The 22,706-nt window shown below is 29.0% G+C and overlaps 1 protein-coding gene across 13 annotated transcripts in view; it reads right to left on the minus strand.

The window, feature by feature from the left end:
• The window catches only part of RIC-3 (RIC3 acetylcholine receptor chaperone), a 46,580-nt gene that overhangs the window by 10,513 nt on the left and 13,361 nt on the right, over nt 1–22,706 (minus strand). For 9 of the 13 annotated variants that reach the window (XR_012722616.1, XR_012722615.1, XR_012722617.1 and 6 more), the window contains 5 exons: nt 17,457–17,611; nt 10,297–10,440; nt 4,128–4,254; nt 3,899–3,919; nt 3,029–3,336 (listed from right to left, as the gene is read on the minus strand). Coding sequence is in view for 10 of the 13 variants with exons in the window: in XM_075309517.1 (XP_075165632.1) it covers nt 3,029–3,336; nt 3,899–3,919; nt 4,128–4,254; nt 10,297–10,440; nt 17,457–17,611 (755 nt within the window). In the remaining 3 variants the exon portion in view is untranslated. The remainder of the gene's footprint in view (nt 1–3,028; nt 3,337–3,898; nt 3,920–4,127; nt 4,255–10,296; nt 10,441–17,456; nt 17,612–22,706) is intronic. The other 4 variants (XM_075309524.1, XM_075309522.1, XM_075309519.1 and 1 more) reach the window with 3 other exon arrangements.

A 22,706-nucleotide genomic window follows, 5' to 3' on the forward strand; every position in this document is an offset into this window, starting at 1 on the left:
GAATTCAGTTAACTACAATAGTACAATACTACAATAATAAGCCGAATCTGTATCGTTATCGTAGTTGCACGTTTACCGTTTTCCACTCTAATTTGAACCATTCACTCCTCAAATTCACGGCCTGTACATCGCATTCGTCTACGAATCGTTGTTCATGTAGTATGACCAGAGAATGAAGGCGCCGATTTTACCCGTCGCCGACCCGTTTTTAGCAGTCGACGTCGCCGCCGAATATTTCGACTCATCTCAACTGAAATTTAGCCGCAAATTAATCTTAAATATTGATTTATATCAGAAAAATTTAATAATATTTGTTATAGTTTTTGCCAAAATTTTGAACTTTACACCATTAATCAATTAGTATCAAGTTGCTACAATAGTTTTACAAAAATTTAGCTCAAAAAATTTGAATGAAATGTAAATTTGATTGTAAGATTGGTTGTACAACTAATCTCATTACAATTCGGAAAACTTCAAATTGATTTTATAATAGATAATTTTGCGCCGCCGAATAGACAATTTTTTATCGGCTTAGCTGTCAAGCCGTGGTGCAATGGTTAGCATGCCCGCCTTGCATACACAAGGTCGTGGGTTCGATTCCTGCTTCGACCGAACACCAAGAAGTTTTTCAGCGGTGGATTATCCCACCTCAGTAATGCTGGTGACATTACTGAGGGTTTCAAAGCTTCTCTAAGTGGTTTCATTGCAATGTGGAACACCGTTCGGACTCGGCTATAAAAAGGTGGCCCCTTGTCATTGAGCTTAATATGGAATCGGGCAGCACTCAGTGATAAGAGAGAAGTTCACCAATGTGGTATCACAATGGACTGAATAGTCTAAGTGAGCCTGATACATCGGGCTGCCACCTAACCTAACCTAACCTAGCCGGCATACAATTCCTGACCGGTTCTACCCTAAATCAGATGCGTTGGAGCAAATTAATCTGCCCCTTTTCTGCAGATACGTATTACTATTTTGACAGAAAAATTCCATCGATTATACACTCAAAGATAACTTCATAAATGTGGTGACAATAAAGTCTTACTATCATTAGAACAATGAAAATTATCCTTAATAATAACAAGAAAAAATAATAATAATTTTTTTTCAATTAAAATTTTAATTGAATTTTAAAATATTTTCAGTAAGAAATTAATTTTTTTATATAAAACAAAAAATTATTATACCATTTCATTTTTTAATTGGATCAATTAATTTTTTAATAGACGTTCGTAATGGATAAAGGCTGATACGGTCAAAATTTGGTCAATATAAACTTGACGTATTTCTTTCAATTTTGCATTTAAAAAACCTGAACACCCCTCATTTTGAAGGTGTGTGTGTGTGTATAATGTTGCTCCTATTTTGATTTTGGAATTCACTCTTCAGTTGTCAAAATGCCGTCCAAGCAAGAAGAGCAGCATATCAAAATTTTGCTCGCGCATCGCGAAAATCCGAGCTACTCGCACGCAAAGCTGGCAAAATCGCTAAAAGTTGCCAAATCAACCGTTACAAATGTAATTAAAGTGTTTGGGGAACGTTTGTCGACAGCCAGGAAGTCTGGATCGGGGGGAAATCAAAAACCGGAAGCCGCTGAGACCACAAAGAGAGTTGCCGGTAGTTTCAAGCGAAACCCTAACCTCTCTCTCCGAGATGCGGCAAATAAGCTGGGTGTATCGTTTACAACCGTGCATCGAGCCAAAAAACGAGCCGGACTAGCGACTTACAAGAAGGTAGTGACTCCAAATCGCGATGATAAACAAAATACGACGGCCAAAGTGCGATCCCGGAGGCTGTACACGACGATGCTGACGAAGTTTGACTGCGTGGTAATGGACGACGAAACCTACGTCAAAGCCGACTACAAGCAGCTTCCGGGACAGGAGTTTTATACGGCAAAAGGAAGGGGAAAGGTAGCAGATATTTTCAAGCACATAAAACTGTCAAAGTTCGCAAAGAAATATCTGGTTTGGCAAGCCATCTGTACCTGTGGCTTGAAAAGCAGCATTTTCATAGCTTCCGGGACTGTCAACCAAGAAATTTACGTGAAAGAGTGTTTGAATAAACGTCTGCTGCCTTTCCTGAAGAAACACGGGTGTTCCGTACGGTAAAAAGGCCATGGAGTGGTACGCCGCCAACAACGTGCAGGTGGTTCCCAAGGACAAGAACCCTCCCAACACGCCAGAGCTCCGCCCAATTGAGAAATACTGGGCTATTGTCAAGCGGAACCTAAAGAAGACCAAAAAAACTGCTAAGGACGAGCAGCAGTTCAAGGCAAACTGGCTTTCTGCGGCGAAAAAGGTGGACAAGGTGGCTGTACAAAATCTGATGGCAGGTGTCAAGCGTGAGGCCCGGCAATTCGGATTTGGAAAAGCGAGAGCCTAACTGAATATTTTTCTTGAATTTTATACTAATTGAACTTGAAAAAGAAATTTAATTTGATTTTTTAAATAAACGATTTCACCGATTTACACGCGTTTTCCCTTGACCAAATTTTGACCGTATCACCCTTTACAAGCATTTCTGAATTTTCGATTAATAATTAATTCATTTTTAATTGAAATTTCTACAATCCCACCAATTAAAAAAAAAATAAATTTATAGTTAAGATTAAAAAATTAATTGATACTAGTAATTATTGTTTTTATTAAAAAAAATGTTGTTAGAATTAATTCTTTGGAAAATTTTTAAAATTCAATTAAATTTTTACTTGGAATATATTGATGATATTTTTTCTGTGTATGCAATATAATTCATTATTTAAAACAAAATCCTTTACAACAACGAAAACTTACATTATATTTATGAATTCGTTTCGGTGTTTGCGCAAAATTTGTATCTAACGATTTACTGAATTTGAAAGTTAACATGAATGTTGTGTGTATGTGTTGTTCAATCTAAAAATTATAATACATATTTACAAAAAAACAAAAAACTACAACTAAAAAGTAAACCAAAAACAAATTAGATAGAAAAATGAATAAAATTCATATGAAGAAGGAGAAATGAAACCTTTGCCAAATCTAACCTTTGCTTCGTATTGATCAGAATTCATTTCGGCAATTAATTTGGCCATGGCCTTTTCGGTATCCTCCAATTTTTTGCGCAATTTCTCAATTTCCATTAATTTATCGGTTTCCATAGAGGCGGCCACCAGTTTTCCAGATGTAGAGGCGGCAGAAATGGAAGAGCCCTGATGTAGCTGATGTTGATTTTTCAAAGATGATGATAGATGGGAAGCAGCCGTTTGGGCCGATAGAGTAGCATTATACAAATCACTGGATTTGTTACGATGTTGGGCTTGGAGTTGTTGTTGTTGTTGATGAATACCAGTTCCTAAAATTTTTATTTAGTTTGGTTTTTGTAGTTTTAACAAGAAGGGTTATTGATCATTGGTGATTTAGTTTTTTATTTTGTTTTATTAAAATTAAACAACATCTATACAAGAGATATTTTATTTAAAAAAAAAACGAACACAAGAACTAGGAACAATGGAGAAAAAAAACAGAAAAGATATGACAGGTGATATGTATCAAGGATTTGGATGATTATGAATGCGAACAACATTTAGATAATGCTAAATAAGATTTTTCTAAAAACAAAATTAGGATATCAAGGACACCAAATACTTATATACACACAGCGCACTAAGATAGAATAAAAGAAACTAGAATGATAAAAAAAATAAAAGCAGCGTTGTTCGTTTTTTTCGATTCTCATTTTTTCCTTTTTTTCTTTTTGGAAACAAGAGGACATATTCTAAAAAATGTTTGCCACATTAACAAAAATAAAGTGACTAGAAAATATTGAAATCTTCAGGAATTTCAAAATTTTCTCTACTAACAAAAATATAAAGATGATGCACTCAATTTTTACAAATTTTACTTCTTAATCTTACTTGTTTGATGTTCTCGCCATCCTATATCGCAAATACGATAAGGATTACGAAGTGTATGTGAATGGACGCCATCCGAAAGGAAAGCATTATTTAATGAATGGATACAAAAAAAGGATTTATTTGGCCATTAAATGTATATTAACTACGTGTATTGTACACTCTTTTTCTTTGCAAAACCAAAATTATTTTTCTTTACAGTTATTTGGTAAAATGATTGTGTGAAACTTACCCAATTTTGATCCATTCAAATCCTCTACATGCCTACCATTCTCTTGTCCGAATACTTCTTTCCTGAAATTAGGATCGGAAGGTGCTGGCCCATAGGGTGCATTTGGTACTGGCTTCTTGAAGACTATCTAGAATTGAATAGAAAAATATCGTTAAAATTCAATCCATACCAAAAAAATTGAAAAATCCAACCAAAACCTAAAAAAAATTAAATTTTTATATAAACTAAGCGTCCTACAGTGAAAAGGACTTTAATTCGTGACCACCCCCAAATTGATCCAACCAAGACCTAAAAAAATTGAAATTTTTATATGAAAAACTTCTTTTACCCATATCTCTTTAAATATGCGTCCTAGAGCGAAAAGGTCACGAATTAAGACCACACCCAAAAAATTTAAAAATCCACCCAAAACCTAAAAAAATTTAAATTTCTTTTATGAAAATATGCCTCCTAGAACAATAAGGCCTTTAATTCGTGAAAAATTTCAATTTTTTAAGTTTCGGGTGGATTTTTCAATTTTTTGGGGGTGGTCACGACTTAAAGTCCTTTTCGTTCTTCTGCACATATTACCTAAACTAAGCGTCCTAGAGCGACAAGGACTTTAATTCGTGACCATCCCCAAAAAAATTGAAAAATCCACCCAAAACCTAAAAAAATTGAAATTTTTATATGAAAAACTTCTTTTGTCCATATCTCCTTAAATGTGCGTCCTAGAGCGAAAAGGACTTTAATTCGTGACCATCCCCAAAAAATTTAAAAATCCACCAAAAACCTAAAAAAATATAAATTTTTATATGAAAAACTTCTTTTGTCCATATCTACTAAACTAAGCGTCCTAGAGCGAAAAGGACTTTAATTCGTGACCATCCCCAAAAAATTGAAAAATCCACTCAAAACCTAAAAAAATTGAAATTTTTATATGAAAAACTTCTTTTGCCCATATCTACTAAACTAAGCGTCCTAGAGCGAAAAGGACTTTAATTCGTGACCATCCCCAAAAAATTGAAAAATCCACCCAAAACCTAAAAACATTGAAATTTTTATATGAAAAACCTCTTTTGCCCATATCTACTAAACTAAGCGTCCTAGAGCGAAAAGGACTTTAATTCGTGACCATCCCCAAAAAATTGAAAAATCCACCAAAAACCTAAAAAAAATTGAAATTTTTATAAGAAAAACTTCTTTTGCCCATATCTCCTAAACTAAGCGCCCTAGAGCGAAAAGGACTTTAATTCATGACCACCCCCAAAAAATTTAAAACTCCACCCAAAACCTAAAAAAATTTAAATTTTTATATGAAAAACTTCTTTTGCCCATAACTCCTAAACTAAGCGTCCTAGAGCCAATTCCTGACCAACCTCAAAAAATTGAAAACTCCATCCAAAACCTAAAAAAAAGGAAATTGGGACTGAGTTCAACCGGGTCGAAACTCATATTTCCTACCAGGATATTGCTTCTAATTTTGATAAACGCTCTGTGCCCGTGCTCTTTATTCGACCCTCAGTGATACACTCAAAAAACAGTGACCCCATCAGGAAGGAAAATTTTAGTTAATTTTAGAAAATATAATATACGAAGTTTAAGATGGCCGCATTATTGGTAAATTTTCCAAATTTTAAGAAATTCTGAACTATTTTGTGAGAAACACGAATTTAGTAAATTTTTATGTTTCATTTGTGTATAGTTTTCCCCATTTTTAGTTAATTTAACTAACGTACGCAAAACATGCTTAAAGTCAAGAAAACTTTCTTAAAACGTAACAATTCCATGAACTAAAATATAATTAAATTGGCTTTAGTGAAATATAGGGTTCACTGTTTTTGAGTGTAGCTCAGATAGCCCTACTGCAATTGTTTCGTTGTTGCATCTGAATATTTGGCCCATATGTCTAAAGCCAATATGGCATTATGGGTATACCCAAAGAAATTTGTTTGTAGGCACAGCAGAAAAATCTGCCTAAACAGCATAAAGTCTGCTATTTTCTCAACTCTGTTATACCAAAGCGTGTTTGCTTGAGAAAGGCAAAATAGGTAATCTTATGACGATAGTAATACAATAACAAGGATATATGTTACGGCCGAAAGTTCGGCCAGACCGAATCTTATGTACTCTCCACCATGGACTGCGTACAATGTTCTGTTAATATCTGTTATCCATAATCGAATTACTTGGATTGTGGTAATACTGGTGGTATCCCAGCAAAAAATTTGGAAGTTATTCTAAAGGCACAACTTTAAAAGTACTTCCAAATACGTCCTTCCAATGATATTCTTTGTTATAATTACGCAGGACGTTCTTTTATTTCAATATTTTATAACTCGCTTTTTTCATATTTTTATACCCTCGACCATAGGATGGGGTATATATTAACTTTGCCATTCCGTTATAACACATCGAAATATTGTTCTAAGACCCCATGAAGTATATATTTTCTGGGTCGTGGTGAAATTCTGAGTTGATCTAGGTTAGGTGGCAGCCCGATGTATTAGGCTCACTTAGACTATTCAGTCCATTGTGATACCACATTGGTGAACTTCTCTCTTATCACTGAGTGCTGCCCGATTCCATATTAAGCTCAATGACAAGGGACCTCCTTTTTATAGCCGAGTCCGAACGGCGTTCCACATTGCAGTGAAACCACTTAGAAAAGCTTTGAAACCCTCCGAAATGTTACTAGCATTACTGAGGTGGGATAATCCACCGCTGAAAAACTTTTTGGTGTTCGGTCGAAGCAGGAATCGAACCCACGACCTTGTGTATGCAAGGCGGGTATGCTAACCATTGCACCACGGTGGCTCCCTGAGTTGATCTAAGCATGTCCGTCCGTCCGTCTGTTGAAATCACGCTAACTTCCGAACGAAACAAGCTATCGACTTCAAGTAGTTTATAAGTAGTTTTTATTGATGTAGGTCGGATGGTATTGCAAATGGGCCATATCGAACCACTTTTACGTATAGCCCCCATATAAACCGACCCCCAGATTTGGCTTCCGGAGCCTCTTAGAGAAGCACATTTCATCCGATCTGGTTGAAATTTGGTACGTGGTGTTAATATATGGTCCCTAACAACCATGCAAAAATTGGCCCATATCGGTCCATAATTATATATAGCCCCCATATAAACCGATACCCAGATTTGACCTCCGGAGCCTTTTGGAAGAGCAAAATTCATCCGATCCGGTTGAAAATCCGTACATGATGTAAGTATATAATATATCTAACACCCATGCAAAAATTGGTCCATATCGGTCCATAATTATATATAGCCCCCATATAAACCGATCCCCAGATTTGACCTCCGGAGCATCTTGGAAGAGAAAAATTCACCCGATCCGGTTGAAATTTGATCCGTGGTGTTAGTATATGGTCTCTAACAGCCATGCAAAAATTGTTTCTTATCGGTCCATCATTATATATAAACCCCATTTAAACCGATCCACAAATTTGAGCTTCGGAGCCTCTTGGAGGAGCAAAATTCATCCGATCCGGTTGAAATTTGGTACATTGCGCTAGTAACAACCATGCCAAAATTGGTCCATATAGCCGATCACCAATCACACAAAAATCCGTCCATATCGGTTCATAATCATGGTTGCCCCACTCGAAACAAAAACAATCTACCATCATTTTATTTCTATAAAAAATTTTGTCAAAATTTTATTACTACAGAAAATTTTATTTCTATAGAAAATTTTGTCAAAATTTTATTTCTGTAGAAAATTTTGTCAAAATTTTATTTCCATAGAAAATTTTATTTCTTTAGAAAATTTTTTCAAAATTTTATTTCTTTAGAAAATTTTTTCAAAATTTTATTACTACAGAAAATTTTATTTCTATAGAAAATTTTGTCAAAATTTTATTTCTATAGAAAATTTTGTCAAAATTATTTCCCATAGAAAATTTTGTCAAAATTTTATTTCTATAGAAAATTTTGTCAAAATTTAATTCTATAGAAAATTTTGTCAAAATTTTATTTCTAGAGAAAATTTTGTCAAAATTTTATTACTATAGATAATTTTGTCAAAATTTTATTTCTATAGAAAATTTTGTCAAAATTTTATTTCTATCGAAAATTTTGTCAGAATTTTACTTCTATAGAAAATTTTGTCAACATTTTATTTCTGTAGAAAATTTTGTCAAAATTTTATTTCCATAGAAAATTTTGTCAAAATTTTATTTCTATAGAAAATTTTGTCAAAATTTTATTTCTATCAAAAATTTTGTCAAAACTTTATTTTTATTTCTTTAGATAATTTTGTCAAAATTTTATTTCTATCGAAATTTTTGTCAAAATTTAATTTCTATTGAAAATGTTGTCAAAATTTTATTACTACAGAAAATGTTGTCAAAATTTTATTTCTATAGAAAATTTTGTCAAAATTTTATTTCTATAGATAATTTTGTCAAAATTTTATTTCTATCAAAAATTTTGTCAAAATTTAATTTCTATTGAAAATGTTGTCAAAATTTTATTTCTATAGAATATTTTGTCAAAATTTTATTTCTGTAGAAAATTTTGTCAAAATTTTATTTCTATAGAAAATGTTGTCAAAACTTTATTTTTATTTCTATAGATAATTTTGTGGAAATTTTATTACTATAGAAAATTTTGTCAAAATTTTATTTCTATAGAAAATTTTGTCAAAATTTTATTACTATAGAAAATTTTGTCAAAATTTTATTTCTATAGAAAATTTTGTCAAAATTTTATTTCTATCGAAAATTTTGTCAGAATTTTACTTCTATAGAAAATTTTGTCAAAATTTTATTTCTGTAGAAAATTTTGCCAAAATTTTATTTCCATAGAAAATTTTGTCAAAATTTTATTTCTATAGAAAATTTTGTCAAAACTTTATTTTTATTTCTATAGATAATTTTGTCAAAATTTTATTTCTATCGAAAATTTTGTCAAAATTTTATTTCTATCAAAAATTTTGTCAAAATTTAATTTCTATTGAAAATGTTGTCAACATTTTATTTCTATAGAAAATTTTTCAAAATTTTATTTCTATGGAAAAATTTGTCAAAATTTTATTTCTATAGAAAATTTTGTCAACATTTTATTTCTATCGAAAATTCTGTCAAACTTTTATTTCTATAGAAAATTTTGTCTAAATTTTATTTCTATAGAAAATTTTAATTTTCGTTTGAGTAAGAATTAAGAGTAAAAATTAGTAAAATGGTAGATCAGATCTATACTGAAGACTGTGGAAAGGTTCATTCGCCCGAACCGAAACATGTACAGTATAGGCGTGTATAGAATTGTATCTGGCGTTTTCTTTTCAATGACTCATTAATAAAAAGTTCCTTAATCTAAAATTGTCCATTAAGCTCGAATAATAATTGTAAAATTAAAGATATCATGCATTTGGACGTTAATTGCCTGTTTCGGTATCAGGCTAACATGACTAAAAAAAATTAAATCCTATCTAGAAATATTGGAAATTTTTAATAATATTTGAGGGCGTTATATAAAAATTATTTGGCAAAATCTCACAATATTATTTGATTTACATCCAAAACACAGAATTCGGAAAATTGGAAATCTAAAGGTCTTTTATGTGCGGAATATGGCACATAGTTTGGGACAGCATCCATATAGACACCGCAATTTTTATCTGATTTGCTAGGAGGTATTTTGAGTCCTCCAATAAGTGTGCCATGATTTTTAGAAGACATATATTGCCATCATGTTCCAAATTTCAACCGGATCGGTCGAAATTTGCTCCTCCAAAAGGCTCCCAAATCAAATCTGGGTATCGCTTTATATACGGGGTATAGATTATTATGGACCGATAAAGAACAATTTGACCATGATAGTCAGAAGGCATATATTGACATCATATTCGAAATTTGCTCCACCAAGATACTCCCGATGTTAAATCTGTGGATCGGTTTATATGGTCCCTTTATAGAATTATGAATCTATGGTCTATGGCTATTTTACCTTGTATTTAGGTATATTTTCACACACTTTGACCACATATGGGTTTAAGGTATAAAAAAATGTGGAAACTAGTTTCAAAAATTTCTTTACTTTAGCTCAAAAATTAAAATAATGTATGAGCAGATAATTATAGCGTTTACTAGACTATTTATTGTTTTTTTTTCTGCGTGTGTTTGAGGTCACAGAATCGAATATATACAATTTAATTAAAGTAAATACATACCTTTACAATAGTATAACCGAAGAATACAACAATGCCTATGGTATAAAGTGGCATTAGAATTCCCATACTTTGGTTGCCTTTCGCTTGGGGCTGATGCATCGCCCCCGCACCCATGGGAGGACGCATGCCAGGTATTGGTCCAGGCTGAAATAGAACAAGATAAAATCAATAAGAAAAATTAAAAACTTGCTGAAAAACCATATGAATCGTGATGTGATTCATATTATACTTTTTTGTTTTTTTTTTGTTTCACATATATGAGCGAGCTTCTTTAATTTTCTCAAAATCCAGATATGACGTTATATACAAAAATAAAAAACTATGTGACTTATTGTTTGTCCATGTTCTATTTAAAATGTACATAAAAAACGAGTATACTATAGAATTTGAAGAGAATAACATTTTGTTTAGTGAATAAAAATTAATAATACGGAAGAAGTGACATTGTATATGTCACAGTACCAAATTCTTTGGCAATTGAAGAAAATATGTGACTTTTGATAGATTCTTCAAGGCTACAAAACTCAAATTTTTTTATGAAAAAACTAGGTTCGATTAAACTTAAAAGAAAAAGTTAGTAATAACATCAATCACACTGAAAAAAAAGCAGGCCCGGTTCCAAAGATTTTGTCTTTACCTTAAAAAAATTGGTATTGATTCCGAGCCAAAGAAGCGGAGAATACAATTAAGGATACTTTTAAGACACAATTCTCTTTTAAATTTGGGGTTTGTGTACTTGCTTCTAGGAAGCAAATTTTAATTTTTCGCTTTCTCAGCTTTTTTTCTTCATATGCTATCAAAGTCCTTTAAAAACGAGTTAACGACAACTTTATTTTCTCAGTTAAGACCCGACTTCCAGTAGAAATTATGCTATGTTTCAAGTAAAAAGCTTTTTTAAAATAAAGTGTTGAAAAACATGTCTTATTTTTTAACGATTTTTTGCTTTGTAGGCAAGATGCAAAAAGGAAACAAATTTAAAGACAATTTTATTAATTTTAAAGATTTTTTCTTAATTATAAAAGTCACGTTGACCTTACCTCAAAAATTTTATCTTTCATGTTATGATACACATTTTTAAGTAAAATCACTTAATTATAAGGACATTACAACTTCATTCAAAAGTTTATTGATTTTTGGACAAGGAAAATAACTTTATTTTAGAGAAATGCGTCTTCTATGCTAAGCAAAATTTGTATTCGTATTTTAAAGACATGAAATCTTTGACCTCACGACAATATTTTTTTCAGTGTATATTGTCTCTAACAACCATGCCAAAATTGGTCCATATCGGTCCATAATTATATATAGCCCCCATATAAGCCGATCCCCAGATTTGACCTCCGGAGCCCCTTAGAGGAGCAAAATTCATCCGATCCGGTTGAAATTTGGTACGTGGTGTTAGTTTATAGTATCCAACAACCATGCAGGAATTGGTTCATATCAGTCCATAATTATATATAGCCCACGTGGTGGTACTATATGATATTTAACAACCATGCCAAAAGTGGTCCATATCAGTTCATAATCATATAACAGGTTGGCTGATAAGTCCCCGGTCTAACAAAAAAAAAAACATAAATTTTTCGTCAAAATTCGTTTTTATTATTCAACATAGTTCCCTTCAAGAGCGATACAACGATTATAACGACCTTCCAAATTTTTGATACCATTTTGGTAGTACTCCTTCGGTTTTGCCTCAAAATAGGCCTCATTTTCGGCGATAAATTATATGGAGGCTATATATAATTATGGACCGATATGAACCAATTCTGACACGGTTGTTAGAGACCATATACTAGTACCATCTTCCAAATTTCAACCGGATCGGATTAAATTTGCTTCTCTTAGAGGCTCCGAAAGCCAAATCTGTTGATCGGTTTATATGGGGGCTATATATAATTATGGACCGATGTGGACCAATTATTGCATGGTTGTTAGAGACCATATACCAAAACCATGTACCAAATTTCAGCCGGATCGGATGACATATGCTTCTCTTAGAGGCTTCGCAAGCCATATCTGAGAGTCCGCTTATATGGGGGCTATACGTAAAAGTGGACCGATATGACCCATTTGTGCCAAGTTTCAAGTCAATAGCTTGTTTCGTTCGGAAGTTAGCGTGATTTCAACAGACGGACGGACGGACGGACGGACGGACATGCTTAGATCGACTCAGAATTTCACCACAACCCAGAATATATATACTTTATGGGGTCTTATTTCGATGTGTTACAAACGGAATGACAAAGTTAATATACCCCCATCCTATGGTGGAGGGTATAATAAGGCTCCTATCATTCTGGATTTTGATATAACTGATTCTTGAGCGAATAGAAGTCACGGTTGTCACAGTTGGTAGAATTCTACCAAAAATCGTAGCTTTTTTAGTATTCTTGGTAGATTGGTAGAATTTTTGATGTTTTGATAGATTTTTCAATGTATTCATCTCCAAGAAATACAATTTTGACAAAATTTTCTATAGAAATAAAATTTCGCTCAAATTTTCTATAGAAATAATAGAATAGAAATTTTCTATAGAAAGTCCTTTAAAAACGACTTAACGGCAACTTTATTTTCCAAATTAGGACTCGACTTCCAGTAGAAATTATGCTATGTTTGAAGTAAAAAACTTCTTTAAAATAAAGTTTTGAAAAACATGTCCTATATTTGAACGATTTTTTGCTTTGTAGTCAAGATGCAAAAAGATAACAAATTTAAAGACAATTTCATTAAATTTAAAGAATTTTTCTGAATTATTAAAGTCAAGTTGACCTTAGCCCAAACATTTTTTCTTTCATGTTATGATATCCATTTTTAAATCAAATCACTTAATTATAAGGACAATACGACTTCATTGAAAAGTTTATCGACCTTTGGTCAAGGAAAAAAACTTTATACTAGAGAAATGCGTCTTCTATGCTAAGCAAAATTTGCATTCGTATTTTAAAGACATGAAATCTTTGATCTCACGACAATATTTTTTTCAGTGCATACATTCGAATTTGAAGTGCCTGGTGTTATAAGATTTTTAAACGATTTGATCTGGCACAACAATGGACAGTTACATTTTTGAATTTGAATATATAAAGGAAACGGACGGACGGACATCCGTCAGCTGACTACACCATTGTTCAAACAAGAGTATGTATGTGGTCCGATGGGCTACCCACCCTTAATGTGATCCTTAGATTGATCATCCTTGAGTTTCCTATTTAGCCATTTTTGCAACTTCTTAAAGAATAAGGTCAACTTGGCTTTATCAGAATTCTTCAAAATGAATGACATCATCTTTAAATTTTTTGACTTTTTGTATCTCGACTACAAAGCAAAAAATCGCTCAAAAATAGGACATGATTTTCAATACTTAAGTTTAAAGATGTTTTTTTACTTGAAACATAGTACAATTTCTACTTGCATTCAAGTTTGAATTTGGAAATTGTTGTCGTTAATCTGCACTGAAAAAAATATTGAAGTGAGGTGAAAGATTTCATGTCCTTAAAATACGAATGCAAATTTTGCTTAGCATAGAAGACGCATTTCACTAATATATAGTTTTTCCTTGTCCAAATAATTAAGTGATTTGATTTAAAAATGGGTATCATAATATGAAAGAATTTTTTGGGATAAAGCCAACTTGACTTTAATAATTCAGAAAAATTCTTTAAAATTAGTGAAATTGTCTTTAGATTTGTTGTATTTTTGCATCTTGACCACACCCAGAGAAATGATTGGTTGGAATTCGATTACGACAACAGTTTGATAGTGGAAACCCACAATTTTTAATTGTGTGCAATAATTATTAGTTATATCTCTTGTTTGATAGTTTATATAATCAATATAACGGCGGTGTAACCAAAAGTTGGTAAACACGACCAAATATTGGTCGTTATTTATACATTAAAGAATCTAACCATTTCAATTTATTTCACCCTGTTGTGATAACTGATTTGGTTTACCAATGTGTCACCAAACCCAACTGAAAGTCCTCATAGTCAATAATTTGGTTGTGTTAACAAATTTTATAGTTATCAAGAGAATTTGGTGCTATGGACTACATATATATGACAACAAATAAGTTGTTTATTTCAGTTAGTACATGAAACTCTAAAATTTAAATAGTTGATGACGTGAGTTCAATTTTAAAAATGCAATCTACCCAACAAGGACAGCTGCGAGTTATATCTAACCGTCTTTTAAACTGGTAGCTACATTCTTAAGTGGTAAGTAAGTTAAACATAAAACGACATGAATATCACTCACATTTTAACCTTTTCCCTAATTTTCTTACAATTTCATAAAATATATCAATCAAAATATGACGACTTCCGGGGTTGTGAAAGGTGTATATATAGATTTTTTGCCTCATCATCAGACTCAAAATCAATCAGCAAACGAGAACATTTCGCCTGGTTATGCCTGAGTCCCCCTGAAAATCGATCGCGATTGTGAGATTGAGTATCAAATGATGACTGAAGAAGATATTTTGAGAACCGTGAACCAAGAACCACAAACGCCGAATTTGGACGACATTCCAATTTTTCATTAGATAAATGATCAATATGAGAAATATTAATTTGTAATACAATTAAATAAAATAAAATTTGAAATCATTCAAAGGACGTTTTCTTTAATTTTATAATAATTGGTTTTCCAAAACACAGATAATTGCTTTAACAAACGAATGAAACCTTATTGGTTGTGATTTCCAATTAGACTGTTATTGTGCCCAAATATTTAGTCATCCAAACAATTTTCTGTACAATTGTGCCAGACAAGAATTGGTTGCTCTAACAAATTTTGTGATAGTAGATGGGACCAAATAATTCGGTTGGCAAAAAAATTGGTTGCCACAACAAATTTATTTTCTGTGTGTACAAAGTAAAAATCGTTTAAAAATAGGGCATGTTTTTCAACACTTTATTTTAAAGTCGTTTTTTACTTGAAATATAGCATAATTTCTACTGGAAGTCGAGTCTGAATTTGGCAAATAAATGTGTAGTTAACTCGTTTTTAAAGGACTTTGATAGCATAAGAAGAAAAAAAGCTGAAAAAAAACGAAAAATTAAAATTTGCTTCCAAACCCCATATTTAAAAGAGAATTGTGTCTTAAAAGTATCCTTATTTGTATTCTCCGCTTCTTTGGCTCGGAATCAATACCAAAATTGTTAAAGTAAAAACAAAATCTTTGGAACCGCGTATGCTTTTTTTTCAGTGCAGGACTGTTTTCTCTGTCGCCAGAAATAGTCGCCTCGAGTATATGGTAGAGGTGTGCACGTGAGTAACATTATGCTCACGCTCACGCACACTCACGACGGAGAAATCTTATTCACGCACACTCACGCACGATATTTTTTGGTAGAACTCACGGTCCCGCACGCTCATGAAAAGAAACTTTATACTGAGTGATTTACCTATGAATGATTTACCTATAGAACCTGACTGAAAACATGAGTATGGTTAAAATCGAGTGCGTTATAAAACTCTTACTACCTAGGATGTCACTAAAATTATAAATGAATTCAACTCGTAAGCATTTTATGTTCGTAAGCGGAATTATTTTCGTGAGCGTGTTTTTCCGAAATTCGTTACTCACGCACACTCACGAAGATATTATTTTCGTGACTCACGCTCACGCACGACATTTGGTTGGTTAATCACGTTCACACACACTCACGCCGTTGCCGTCAGCGTGAGTCACGACTCACGCGTGAGTCACGAAAATGTTCGTGAGTTACGACAATTTCGTGTCACGTGCACACCTCTAGTATATGTTCAGTCTTTCTGTCTCCCTTAATTTTGAATTTTTTCGCCGTCATGGCAACAATGCTTTATCCTTTATATCTTCCTAAAATTCAGATAAAATTCCAAAGCTCTATTTGAGACCCTGAGTCAAATCATTTCATTCGAAATGACAATTTAATATATTTGAAATCTTACGAATTACGAAAGCTATGAACCTTCCTCAAGATTTTAGTTTTTCTTCATTGACCGTGAAAATGAATTTTCTCTGTCGCAATAATTTCTCTACAATTATTGTTGATAATAATTTCGAAAATTCTTACGGCATCTGGTATCCAAAAATAACAAATGGCTTTGCAAAAATTATTTATGATTTATAAATATACATACGCAAATTTGGATGGGATACATGTATTTAGTTGTGTATTAGAGGGGTACAACAAATTATTATATTTGTATGTAATAAAATATTTTTGTTTTTAAATAGTAAATTAGTCTAAATTAAAAATTTTCAATTTGAAATTGTATCGCATTGAACTCTCTTCGTCTAAATATTTCAATATATAATGCCAGTTAATCCCTACCCTAATATTCTATTTTTTTATTTTTGCATATGGAGAGATAAATATCATGGTTTGTTTGGCAGAATTTTTATTTGCTTACGCTACGTTAATGGCCTAGATCTTGGATGCCAAAATTTAAAAAATAATATTAACAAAGCTGGACATGTAAACAAACCAACAATGGCAAATGTGTGGAACTTATAAAAATGCACTTCTTTGCCATTTCTTTTTTCGATGATTGTATTAATAGAATTAACGATATCAATGTACGATATAAAATGTAAATAGAGGAAACAGAGCGGAATCTGACGTGGATCAATTAAATACGTGATTGAATCAGAAAAAAATTGTTTTCTGTGTAAACACAATATATCCTTGCAAAATGGGGCAAATATGCTTATCGCTCCTTCCATATAAATCAATCCTACGATTTGACCAAACATCTGGATTTACCAACCAACGAAGATTTGTGGCATACTACTGAGAGAAATTGAAAGAAAATTAAAATCAACATTAGGGTCGAGAATTAATTCTACGATCTTCCAATCCATAAAAATCCTGACGGAACACAAAAGCTGAGGAAGACATTAATCAATGTATGACTTTGGAATATTACTGACATTCTTTTAGCAGGAGAACTAGACCGAATCCTATTTGACAGAATGGGAATACGTCGAAAAGTCAAGAATATTAAAATGAAGAACAAGCTTAAGGTGATTTGTTTCTTTTAACCCTAACCTAAAAATATGCAAATTCGATTCGATGTTAAAAATTCGACAACGTTCTTTTTATACAGATTATCTTAAAGCTGTTTTTAACATTGGAATTCAAAGGGAACAACTAATATTTCCAACTTACCCTGCCTTCGACAATGCGAGGTGGTGGATTACTAGGTGATGATTTACGTTCCACAATTGGTATTGTCGGTGTAGCTGGTATAGCACGGCCACGTTCCCTCATAGCCTGATACACAGAATCAGGATGTAAATGAGCTGGGCGTTCCTGGCGAAGAGCTAAAATAATAAACTTTATGAATATTCATAACAAAATTTTCACAGAGTTCAAAAAACGAATATAACAAAAGTAAACGTGAAATTGAGATATAAAAAAAAACACAAAAAAATTATGAAACATTCATGCAAGTTATGGGTAATAACATCCACAATAAACAGAACACAACTAAAATAAAAAATATAAAACAAATGCAATTTGTTAAAGCTCATTGTATGCAAGTAAAATCTCGTTCATCCATTATTAAATTTGCGTGAAATACATGGAGTATAAAATCCTCCAGTTTTTTTCTTTTACAAGAAAGCTCGACTCTAATAGTAAAAGAGAGATAGAGTCATTCATTTGGATATAAAGACAAACATGGGTAAGAAATTTTTTTAATCGTAATGCTTCTTCTTTCATGGGGAATTTTTATGGGATTGCCATAAGTTAGGTCTTATATAAAATAAATATATATTTATAACACAGTTTTTTTTAGATTTCGCTTCACTTATGATAAGAAGTGATACCAGGCCAAGATACTAAAAACTAAAAGCTTTATTGGAGTATTATAGTTATGAGTCTATTTTTATTAACGTTTTAATTTCAGCTTAAAAACGTCGACTAAACTGCAAGAGCTCACAAAATGTTGACAAAATTTATTTCTATATTTTGACAAAATTTTCTATAGAAATAACTTTTGACAAAATTTTCTATAGAAATAAAATTTTGACAAAATTTTCTATAGAAATAAAATTTTGACAAAATTTTCTACAGAAATAAAATGTTGACAAAATGTTCTATAGAAATAAAATTTTGACAAACTTTTCTATAGAAATAAAATTTTGACAAAATTTTCTATAGAAATAAAATTTTGACAAAATCTTCTATAGAAATAAAATGTTGACAAAATTTTCTATAGAAATAAAATTTTGACAAAATTTTCGATAGAAATAAAATTTTCTATAGAAATAAAATTTTGACAAAATTTTCTATAGAAATAAAATTTTGACAAAATTTTCTATAGAAATAAAATTTTGACAAAATTTTCTATAGAAATAAAATTTTGACAAAATTTTCTATAGAAATAAAATGTTGACAAAATTTTCTGTAGAAATAAAATTTTGATAAAAATTTTTATAGAAATAAAATTTTGACAAAATTTTCTATAGAAATAAAATTTTAACCAACATTTTCTATAAAAATAAAATTTTGACAAAATTTTCTATAGAAATAAAATTTGGACAAAATTATCCAGGAAACTAAATTTTGACAAAAATTTCCAGGAAAATAAAATTTGACAAAATTTTCTACGGAAATAAAATTTTGACAAAATTTTCTATAGAAATTAGATTTTGACAAAATTTTCTATAGAAATTAGATTTTGACAAAATTTTCTAGAGAAATAAAATTTTGACAAAATTTTCTATAGAAATAAAATTTTGACAAAATTTTCTATACGAATAAAATTTTTTCAAAATTCTCTATAGGAATAAAATTTTGGCAAAATTTTCTATAGAAATAACATTTTGGCAAAATTTTCTATAGAAATAAAATTTTGACAAAATTTCTTATGGAAATAAAATTTTGACAAAATTTTCTATAGAAATAAAAATTTGACAAAATTTTTTATAGAAATAAAATTTTGACAAAATATCGAAATAAAATTTTGACAAAATATCGAAATAAAATTTTGACAAAATTTTCTATAGAAATAAAATTTTGACAACATTTTTTAGAGAAATAAATTTTTGGCAAATTTTTCTATAGAAATAAAATTTTGACAAAATTTTCTATAGAAATAAAATTTTGACAAAATTTTCTATAGTTAGAATTAAAATTTTAACAAAATTTTTTATGGTTAGAATTAAAATGTTGACAAAATTTTCTATGGTTAGAATTAAAATTTTTACAAAATTTTCTATAGAAATAAAATTTTGACAAAATTTTCTATAGAAATAAAATGTTGACAAAATTTTCTATAGAAATAAAATTTTGACAAAATTTTCTATAGAAATCAAATTTTAACAAAATTTTCTGTAGAAATAAAATTTTGACAAAAATTTTCTATAGAAATCAAATTTTGACAAAAGTTTCTATAGAAATAAAATTTGGACAAAATTTTCCAGGAAAATAAAATTTTGACAAAAATTTCCAGGAAAATAAAATTTGACAAAATTTTCTACGGAAATAAAATTTTAACAAAATTTTCTATAGAAATTAGATTTTGACAAAATTTTCTACAGAAATTAGATTTTGACAAAATTTTCTAGAGAAATAAAATTTTGACAAAATTTTCTATAGAAATAAAATTTTGACAAATTTTTCTATAGGAATAAAATTTTTTCAAAATTGTCTATAGGAATAAAATTTTGGCAAAATTTTCTATAGAAATAAAATTTTGACAAAATTTCTTATGGAAATAAAATTTTGACAAAATTTTCTATAGAAATAAAATTTTGACAAAATATCGAAATAAAATTTTGACAAAATTTTTTATAGAAATAAAATTTTGACAAAATATCGAAATAAAATTTTGACAAAATTTTCTATAGAAATAAAATTTTGACAAAATTTTTTAGAGAAATAAATTTTTGGCAAATTTTTTTCTATAGAAATAAAATTTTGACAAAATTTTCTATAGAAATAAAATTTTGACAAAATTTTCTATAGTTAGAATTAAAATTTTAACAAAATTTTTTATGGTTAGAATTAAAATGTTGACAAAATTTTCTTTTGTTAGAATTAAAATTTTTACAAAATTTTCTATAGAAATAAAATTTTGACAAAATTTTCTTAGGAAATAAAATTTTGACAAAATTTTCTATAGAAGTAAAATTTTGACAAAATTTTCTTTAGAAATAAAATGTTGACAAAATTTTCTATAGAAATAAAGTTTTGATAAAATATTCTATAGACTTAAAATTTTTACAAAATTTTCTATAGAAATAAAGTTTTGACAAAATTTTCTATAGAAATAAACTATTGACAAAAGTTTCTATAGAAATAAAATTTTGACAAAATTTTCTATAGGAATAAAATTTTTACAAAATTTTCTACAGAACTAAAATTTTGACAAAAATTTTCTATAGAAATAAAATTTTGACAAAATTTTCTATAGAAATAAAATTTTGACAAAATTTTCTATAGAAATAAAATTTTGACAAAATTTTCTATAGAAATAAAATTTTGACAAAATTTTCTATAGAAATAAAATTTTGACAAAATTTTCTATAGAAATAAAATTTTGACAAAATTTTCTATAGTTAGAATTAAAATTTTAACAAAATTTTCTATGTTTAGAATTAAAATAGAAATAAAACTTTGATAAAAATTTTTATAGGAATAAAATTTTGACAAAATTTTCTATAGAAATAAAATTTTGACCAACATTTTCTATAGAAATAAAATTTTGACAAAATTTTCTATAGAAATAAAATTTTGACAAAATTTTTTATAGAAATAAAATTTTGACAAAATATCGAAATAAAATTTTGACAAAATTTTCTATAGAAATAAAATTTTGACAAAATTTTCTATAGAAATAAAATTTTTACAAAATTTTCTATAGAAATAAAATTTTGAAAAAATTTCTTATAGAAATAAAATTTTGACAAAATTTTCTATAGAAATAAAATTTTGACAAAATTTTCTGTAGAAATAAAATTTTGACAAAAAATTTCAGGAAAATAAAATTTTGACAAAAATTTCCAGGAAAATAAAATTTTGACAAAATTTTCTATGGAAATAAAATTTTGACAAAATTTTCTATGGAAATAAAATTTTGACAAAACTTTCTATAAAAATAAAATTTTGACCAAATCTTCTATAAAAATAAAATTTTAACAAAATTTTTTAGAGAAATAAATTCTTGGCAAAATTTACTATAGAAATAAAATGTTGACAAAATTTTCTATAGAAATAAAATTTTAACAAAATTTTCTATAGAAATAAAATTTTGGCAAAATTTTCTATAGAAATACAATTTTGACAAAATTTTCTATAGAAATAAAATTTTGACAAAATTTTCTATAGAAATACAATTTTGACAAAATTTTCTACAGAAATAAAATTGTGACAAAATTTTCTATAGAAATACAATTTTGAGAAAAGTTTCTATAGAACTAAAATTTTGACAAAATTTTCTATGGTTAGAATTAAAATGTTGACAAAATTTTCTATAGAAATACAATTTTGACAAATTTTCTATTGAAATAAAATTTTGATAAAATTTTCTATAGAAATAAAATTTTGACAAAATTTTTTATAGAAATAAAATTTTGACAAAATATCGAAATAAAATGTTGACAAAATTTTCTATAGAAATAAAATTTTGACAAAATTTTCTATAGTTAGAATTAAAATTTTAACAAAATTTTTTATGGTTAGAATTAAAATGTTGACAAAATTTTCTATGGTTAGAATTAAAATTTTTACAAAATTTTCTATAGAAATAAAATTTTGACAAAATTTTCTATAGAAATAAAATGTTGACAAAATTTTCTATAGAAATAAAATTTTGACAAAATTTTCTTAGGAAATAAAATGTTGACAAAATTTTCTATAGAAGTAAAATTTTGACAAAATTTTCTTTAGAAATAAAATGTTGACAAAATTTTCTATAGAAATAAAATGTTGACAAAATTTTCTATAGAAATAAAATTTTGACAAAATTTTCTATAGAAATAAAATTTTAACAAAATTTTTTAGAGAAATAAATTTTTGGCAAAATTTTCTATAGAAATAAAATTTTGACAAAATTTTCTATAGAAATAAAATTTTGACAAAATTTTCTATAGAAATAAAATTTTGACAAAATTTTCTATAGAAATAAAATTTTGACAAAATTTTCTATAGAAATAAAATTTTGGCAAAATTTTCTATAGAAATAAAATTTTGGCAAAATTTTCTATAGAAATAAAATTTTGACAAAATTTTCTATAGAAATAAAATTTTAACAAAATTTTTTAGAGAAATAAATTTTTGGCAAAATTTTCTATAGAAATAAAATTTTGACAAAATTTTCTATAGAAATAAAATTTTGGCAAAATTTTCTATAGAAATACAATTTTGACAAAATTTTCTATAGAAATAAAATTTTGACAAAATTTTCTATAG

The sequence above is a fragment of the Haematobia irritans genome, chromosome 5 (assembly GCF_050003625.1).
Source record: "Haematobia irritans isolate KBUSLIRL chromosome 5, ASM5000362v1, whole genome shotgun sequence".
Taxonomy (NCBI): Eukaryota; Metazoa; Arthropoda; class Insecta; order Diptera; family Muscidae; genus Haematobia; species Haematobia irritans.